At 35.7% G+C, this 8,346-nt stretch overlaps 1 protein-coding gene across 1 annotated transcript; it reads left to right on the forward strand.

Moving 5' to 3' along the window:
• The first annotated feature begins 207 nt into the window (after nt 1-207).
• On the forward strand, nt 208-7,951 carry LOC113671072 (serine/threonine-protein kinase PAK 4). Its single transcript, XM_027187282.2, has 6 exons — nt 208-1,056; nt 2,664-2,797; nt 3,687-3,813; nt 4,454-4,579; nt 4,911-5,045; nt 5,288-7,951. The coding sequence occupies exons 1-6, from the start codon at nt 208-210 to the stop codon at nt 5,447-5,449; spliced, it is 1,533 nt and encodes a 510-aa protein (XP_027043083.2). The 3' UTR covers nt 5,450-7,951.
• Nucleotides 7,952-8,346: the final 395 nt, after the last annotated feature.

Genomic DNA, 8,346 nt, shown 5'->3' on the forward strand with positions numbered 1-8,346 from the left:
GAATATTCGTTTTCCGAATTTTCCGATTCCGAGTGTAACGGACATGGGAAGGTATTCCATGGCTGTAATGGGTTGTGAGGTCGAATTTCTTCCTGGATGTAAATTCTTATTGATGTTATAGTTCTTTTCCAACCAGTTCAAGAAGGCGAAATCGTGATTCAACCTGGTTCACCTTTCCACGGCTGGCTTTAATTGCTCCCTGCCAAGATGTTCAAGCGTTTGTTTAAGAAACGTAAGCGGGTTGAGATTTCTGAACCTCAGAACTTTGAACATCGATTTCACACTGGATATGATAACAGTACAGGCAAATTTATCGGTCTACCGCCACAGTGGGAAGCACTGCTTGGAATACAGAGGGAATCACAAAACAGACCTAAACCGATTGTCGATCCAGAAATAATCACTCAAGTTTCGCCACTGAGAAAATCCCAGTGGAGTCTACTGAACTCTGAGTCAAAGGGTCCTGCCTCGAAAGTTATTTCTGTTTCTCGCTCAAATTCACTTCGCAATTCATTCCGAGTCAATCAAGGCTCAAGGCCTTCGGCCAGAAGGCGAGAGAGAACGAGTACAGAACTTTCCGAAGACGTGAATTCCACGCGCGCGTTTAACGGGAAAGTTCCACGGGCGGAATATATTCGAGAACATCCCGAAGAAAACAACCGTCGATTTTCTCAAGGCTACGAACGCTCGCACAATGGCAGGGAAATCAATCGACAGCAAAAGATCCCTGCTATAGAAAGAGAGACTTCAGCAAGTTCTGATTATGGCTCGGCGAGCACAGACTCTGGAGAAAACAATGGCGAAGACCTCCGAAGCTCTTCTAAGACAAGACTTATGTACTCTGATTCCCCAGTCAGTCATGAGCAGTTTCGAAAAGCGCTAGAAGTAGTTGTAACTTCAACTGGTCCTCCGGAGTATCTGGACAATTTTATTAAAATCGGCGAGGGCTCGACCGGGGTTGTCTGTCTTGCTCGAGATAACAAAACAAAACACCAAGTTGCAGTGAAGAAAATGGATTTGAAAAAACAACAACGAAGAGAACTCCTATTTAATGAGGTACGTAAGCTTAACAGCGAATGATCCAGCTTTATTTTTTTAGGGAATTTCACATTGCTATCGGTTCTAAATAAATTCGATTGCTGTCTCAAAAATGCGATATGCGGAATTCGATTAGTTTCTAAGCGATGTCCGTTTTGTATCAAATGTCGTCGTCTGAAGTGTGGTCACGGATTACACTGTATATAACAGCTAACAGAGTAAGTTGTTTTACAGTGGTTATACATCATAAGGGGCTATTGTCATTGGCGAAAATTTATTGCTTTTATAAACTAAGATGTAAGGTCGAAATTGCGAAGTTTCTTTGTAAATTGACTTATGATAATTCTTAGGTTATTATCTCTGATCGTTCGAGTGTTGCATGTTATTATTGCGTGATAAATATTGAACGATCTTCCACTGATGAATTATTTTTACGCGTGAGGGTACAGCTTAACGATTTTGTGGTTTACGATACGTTCCCCTGGGTTCACAAGAATTCAGTTAGTTTAATAGTGTTCTAAGTGTGTGCTGAAATATTTTGGTAACTAACCACATCAATGAACGGTTATCTTCCTAATTAGATATTCATTACAGTAGTGTTTGCCAAAAGGTTATTTTCAATGTTAGACAATTACTTAAAACGTGTTCTGTCTTCTTGCGAAGTATTTATCACAATTTTCACTCACAACTTGGTAAATGCATCGCAAATTCCTTTTTTAATTCAGAGGTAATTTTTGCTTCATGTTCACACCATTACTTGAATGTTTGCCTATTGTTTATCGATGGAAACGGATTAATAAGATTGGAATTGACAATGCAAATAAAATATGTACTTTTGTTATCAGTGAAAGAAAAAATGCAGTATTTAGGTGACTGCCTTTGAGTATACAAAAACATGGCTGTGAATTCTATTTAGTTTTATGTGTTTAATGTATCATGTATTCCACAACACTGGAGCTCATGCTAACAGTCTAAAGGATTGTTGAGTTCAACATTCTTCTTACCGGTGTTTCTAGAAAATTTTCAAGGAGATTCTTGTTAATCATTACTGTACATCTTTATTTCTCCATCTCACTCAACAGGCCTAACAATATATTCTTTATTTTATTCTAAGTTAATTTTGATTTGTTCTGAATTGTTTTCTTTTTGTTTGCAATTGGGGTATGATGATAAATTTCCCCTGGTGATTCAGGCCTCAATACTCTGTAGACTAATGTACTAAGGAAGCACTGTTATGTGAACATCCCTAATGGGTTTTTCTTCATTGGCCTATGTCAGGGTTTTTGTTTGTGTTAGAAAACTCAAATTCAATTTATTTCAGTTAGAAAGTACAGGCCTAAATTTTATATAATGTGGCCAAGCTTAGCTAATGGGTTAGAATGTTAATTTTCTGTATTCTTAGTAGAGCATCCAATAATCATATTGTCAACAAAAAGACAAAGAATTTGACTGAATTTTCTTTTGAAGTTCTCAGATCTGAAATCAGATTTCAAACTTATCCTGGGTTATCTTAACCCAGCTTTGCACTTCCCAGTCCAGGATTGTAAATCTTGGCTACCAATAAAAGGCAATGTTTATGCTGAGTTTATTCCAATCTAAGATATGTTTTGTATGCTGGTTTTTAGGTCGTGATCATGAGGGATTATCCCCATCCTAACATTGTAGAAATGTATGGAAGTTACCTTGTGGCAGATGAGCTGTGGGTGGTGATGGAATTTCTCGAGGGAGGATCATTAACAGATATCATCACTCATACAAAGTGAGGAGAAGTATATTTTGATAATTAAATAATCGCTCAAAGCTATGCTTGTACAAGGATTGTAAGTTTGCTGCATGGGCAAGGAAGATTTTAATAAATCAATGACCTAGTACCATAACCAGTTGTTAATTCGCCCTTCCATTTATGAAACCAACTCCTCACCCCCCTGGCTATAGGCCCATCTACTTGTTATCAGCGAAAAAGAAAATTTTATCAAAAGCCCACTCCCCCTCCCCCTGGATATAAGCTCCTCTCTGGCTTTTCCCTTTTTAGAGATAGGAACTCAATTTATTATGAAGTTTTGAAGCTTGATTCAAAACCAGTAAAATACAGAAAAAACAATGTAGTGTACAAGCTTCAATTGCTAAGGCCCTCAATCTGACTAAAAAACATGTGGTCCAAACCATTACAGCCCTTGAACTCAGTTAGTATTTAGAGATACATTGTGTTTTCATACTTGCTTATCTTCTGCTAAAAGGAGTATACTTTTACATGTATGTAACAATCTGGGACAAAATTAGTTGACACATATAACATTCATTTAGTCACTTTTTAGAATTATTTAGAAATTTCAAAATGAATTGTGGTTTGTGACAATGCCCCCCTTCCCCAATCATTATTGTACAGTCAGAGAAAACAAAATGCAGGTTATCATGGATAGAATTGTTATACTAAATTCCAGAATATTGGGATTTCAGTGGAAATGTGTCAATAATTTTGTCATTGATTTAAACAGGAATACACTAGCATGTAAATGTCAGTTGCATAATCCAGTCATCTGCTGAAAGCTTAAATGTTGGCTATAGCAATGTTACTGCACAACTGTCTATACATGAAAATTATCAAATAACTTTTATAACAAGCATGTTTATTTAATTTTTTTCCTCAGTCTGTCAGAGGAACAGGTATCTTGTGTGTGCCGTTCTGTGTTAAAAGCTCTGGCTTTCCTGCATCCTCAGGGAGTCATCCACCGAGATATCAAGAGTGATAGCATTTTGCTCACCACAAGTGGGCAGGTATGTCAGGAATACTTGAGTCTATTAAGACACAATTTTATCCATATGGTACTCTATCCAAGAGTTTTTTCAGTATGTTTTGGTTTACCAGTTTTCTTCTTTTCATGAAAATCAAACACATCAAATTACAGCCAGACACTGATAGTAATTTGTCAATCCTCTAACTCTTAAGATCTGGTTGTTACTTCTTCCCTATAACTGCTACACATTTCTTTGTAAGCTAGTAAGAGAATTTGGTGTTTGATCAAAATAAGAACTTTTAACTGATTAGTATGAGTATTTCATCACATGTTTGCTGGACAATGTATGGATATTATAGGGAGAAGGTACATGTTTATCACTTCTTTGAGTTAAGGGGTAAATGGCAAGATAGTTTGGCTTTATTTTTTTAATGTGGGTTATTAATAAGTAAAATTTTATATAAGAACAAAACACTCAGGGAAACAAATCAGTGAATTTTTGTTCAAACAAACTGCACCATATCTCAAGATATTGTTAATTACAACTGGAATACCAGAGATCATTACCAACTGAAGATAATTTGAAGTCTAGCAGACTCATTGCATTGTATTATTTTACATGAAGTCAAACATGGCAATTTTTTATTCATTTTTTTTTTTTTTTACTATTTATTTTATAGGTAAAGCTCTCTGACTTTGGTTTTTGTGCACAAGTCACTGATGATATGCCTAGACGAAAGTCTCTTGTTGGCACTCCATACTGGATGGCACCAGAGGTGATATCAAGAAAACCATATGGCACAGAGGTAAGAAAATAGCAAAAACTCCCACAATTTATTTTTTATTTTTCAGATTTTATAACCTTCATTATTACTGTGACAACAGTTCAGTTAATTTATTATAATTGTAAAGTTAAATTTCACCTAACATAATGTAATGAACAAAAATCACAACCTTGCAATTGGAAAAAAAATTATATTTTTATGTAGTATAAACCTTTGTTCAAGTCATGGTTTCCTCGAGATCTTTAAATTATTTCCTCAAGTAGAAATGTAATGATATAGTTTTCTTTTTATATTTCTGGTTTTATTTTGGATATTAAAACTTCCTTGATTTTGTTGTTTTTCCTTCCACAAGGCTGATATTTGGTCTCTTGGGATTATGGTTCTTGAGATGATTGAAGGAGAACCTCCTTATTTTAGTGAGCCGCCATTACAGGCCATGAGGAAATTACGAGACTTGGATCCACCAATCTCAAGTATGAGTAACGAGGTGAGTGGGCTATAACTAGAAAATCTGATAATAGATTTTTTAAAAAAAATGATAGTGCCTGTGTTACTAAAAGATGTATTAACTGTCAATAATTAAAGAGTTGAGGCGACAGTTACTGTAAACATTCAATCAACATATAATGAGCTGAATGCTACACATGTTCTGATTGATTCTTAACAGATCTTGATTACCACAACAGATGCATGGCTAAGTATTTTGCATCTATCTCTCTTGTTTTGCAGATGTCTCCTAGAATGCTGTCATTTTTGGAAAGGACTTTGGAGCGTGATCCAGTGAAAAGAGCTTCTGCCTTTGAACTTCTTAACCATTCTTTCATTCGTAGCACAGCAAACTCTACATCTCTTGCTGACATGATGAAAAGTTTCAGACATAGTGTTTGCTAGCCAAGAAGAGCTAAACAGGAAATACAAGGATTTCTCTCCCAGCAAGGCAAACTTCTCATCAGAATGTTGGTCTCTATGATTTTTCACAATGTAACTTGTCCCCCCTCAATTCTTGGAAACAAGTCTTACAGACTTTGGTTTGCTATAGCAAAGCAATTGGTTTTTCACAGTTGTACCTTCCTATGATGGCTACTATTGGATGTCCAAAATGTGGTCATCAATCAAATACAGGTTTGTTAAGTGTGGTATTGACTGGAGTACCTTCCTATTTTAGGACCTAAAAAGTTTGTCTTAATTAGAAGGTGGCCATATTAGCAGTGATGGTTGTTAGTAGTGAAAAGATGCACTGAGGTTGTTGTGGAAAGTGAATTTCAGGTCAAAATGATTTAAGCTGGTTTGAATAGTTTTTTTTTCCCAAAAATTTAATGTTCTAGGTAAATTACTATTGATGTTCATTAAACAAAGTGAAATAGGAGTCAAACTCTTGTGAAGTCATTTTAACCTGAAATTATTCAAACTGCAACAAACATACTTTTCAATGTAGCTGGGTGCCGAGCTATCAGTGAAAGTGCATCAAAGTGTTATTTTTAGTGCTATGCAATCTTTGTAGTAAAATTTCACCAAAAATGAATAATAAGTCAATGGAATGTCATTTATAATCAACAGTTCAGAATCAATTTGTAAAATTATTCAAGACACGTACATGTAAATACCTCTACACAATGTATATTGACCAATCTGGTTGTTGTATGGCTTGCTTTAAAATTTTTAAGCCTGCGTAGAACTGAAAGTGATGGCCAAAGAAATGAAAGCAGTTAATATACATTTTTTTACCTTCATTAATGTCTAGGTGTCTTGAGACTTAAGGTGAGATTTGTTGGTCAAAATCTCATCAAGAAGTTTTTGGCTAGTACCCAAATCTCTTTTTGATGTCATTTTGGGTTCTTCTTTCATGAGATTAGGAGAATTGAAGTCTTTTTTTCTCAAGGGATTTGCTTTTTCTGAAAGAAAATTAATGTTAACCCTTTAACTCCCATGAGTGACCAAGACAGAATTTCTCCTTACAGTATCAATGCAATATCAAGCAGACAAATGACAAGAGTAAAGAAAATATCAATTAGGGGATTATAAGTTGATCCAATACCAAATTCTCCAAACTAACATCACAAGAACTGTATGGCAGACAGTAAGGAGAATTACTAATGAGATCTTGGGAGTTAAGGGTTAATTGGGAAAATCTGGTGATTCACTGCAGTATATAGTCCATTGTATTAATTTAACCCTTCAACTCCCATGTGTGACCAAGACAGAATTTCTCCCTACATTATCCATACAATTTCAAGCAGACAAGTGATGAGAATAAAGAGAAATATCAATTAGGGGACTACAAGTTGATCTAATACCAAATTCTCCAAGGTAACATCACAAGAACTGTATGGGAGACAGTAAGGAGAATTGCAAATAAGATCTTGGGAGTTAAAGGGTTAAGGCTTTGTGAAGTTACTTTAAGAAATGACATCATGCGAAATAGTTATGAGAGCTAATGTTTCATGAACATATCACATGGCTGTCTTTTTCTGGTGAATAGAAAATAATATTTTTTTTAATTACGAGGGTGTTAGCCTGCAAAAGTAACCAAAATGCATGCAGTACAACAGCTCAAGCACTGCAAAGGGTGCATTATATCCCAGATTAGCCATTTTTTGTCATTTCGAATTATGAAAACTTGGCTGGTTTACTCTATATGAAGCAAAATGACAGCAAGGCTTGCAAAAACCTACTCTAATGTAACAAAACGAGAAGGTCTCTAGAAATTATGGCTTTGTTGTAGTTGGAAGGAAGCCTCCAGGTGAAGTTTAGTGCAAGAGATACAAACGCAAGGTAGAAGTGACGAATTTTCCAGGTTTCATTATGAGACTCCTTGCTGTTTTTCTATGTTTTTCAAGATTTTAGAACTTGTGTACTTAGTGCTTTAGACTACAGCATAAGCCACTTTTGATGTATTTGAGAAGAAACCTCTGAGTGGAAGTATATTTTCCGAGCTAAAATCGTGTCCCGATTCAGAGGGCCTTTTCATATTTTACATCAGATTAAGTATTCATTTTGGTAGAAATGTGTGGTCTCAGTTAATGCTAGTAGCGTTCTTCACGATGTTTCCGAAATTACATGTTTTCATTTAGGGAACCTTTCATAAAGTTATAAGTAGTGTTTCAATAATGCAGCCATTTTAACAATCAAATTAAACAACCAGCAAGCTATTTAATCGCCGCAGTGGCTTTGCAATTAATGCTGCGATTAATTTTAGATGAAATTTCTTTTAGTTTTTAAGTGAACCATGTTGTATGCCATGGACAGTACACAGATCTAATCTTAATTTTTTAGACCACTGAACCTTTTTTTTTTTAATCATAATTAATTTCAATTTTATGGGTTTCACGATGTAAATAGGACAGACTTAGAAGTGGTTTGTATTTTTTTTACATTAAAATGCCTGAATTCTGAGCAAGTGGGGTTTGTTTTTTTACCCAAAATAAGGGGGCGGGGGGCGAGCCCACTCGGGCCCCTCCCTTAGATCCGCTACCGCAATCCTCGCAAGTGGTTACAATCAGTTATGTCTGGTTTCCTCATGTTGGAATACGAGTGCAGTTTTTTTCTAATTGGGGGTCAAACTCTTCCAACCCCCCTTGTTCCTCCATACCCTGAGAAGGAAATGATCTAACTGAACTCGATTCTTCTCAAAATCAGAAAAAAAGAATATGATTATAGATTGCTTTGGTTTACTTTGATAGAAAGTCGTCAAGAAAAATAATGACCAGATCGTTTATCTTTCTTACATGGAGTGGTTTCAAGGCATCAAGCTCGTGGATCTTTGATAAATTGTAGATTTCACGTGATTG

The sequence above is a fragment of the Pocillopora damicornis genome, chromosome 14, assembly GCF_964200805.1.
Source record: "Pocillopora damicornis chromosome 14, jaPocDami1.2, whole genome shotgun sequence".
NCBI classification, from domain to species: domain Eukaryota; kingdom Metazoa; phylum Cnidaria; class Anthozoa; order Scleractinia; family Pocilloporidae; genus Pocillopora; species Pocillopora damicornis.

Coding starts and splice junctions, on each gene's coding strand:
- LOC113671072 (XM_027187282.2), top strand. CDS start 208: ATGTTCAAGCGTTTGTTTAAGAAACGTAAGCGGGTTGAGATTTCTGAA. Junction 3,814..4,453: donor TGCTCACCACAAGTGGGCAG/GTATGTCAGGAA, acceptor TTTATTTTATAG/GTAAAGCTCTCTGACTTTGG. Junction 4,580..4,910: donor GAAAACCATATGGCACAGAG/GTAAGAAAATAG, acceptor TCCTTCCACAAG/GCTGATATTTGGTCTCTTGG.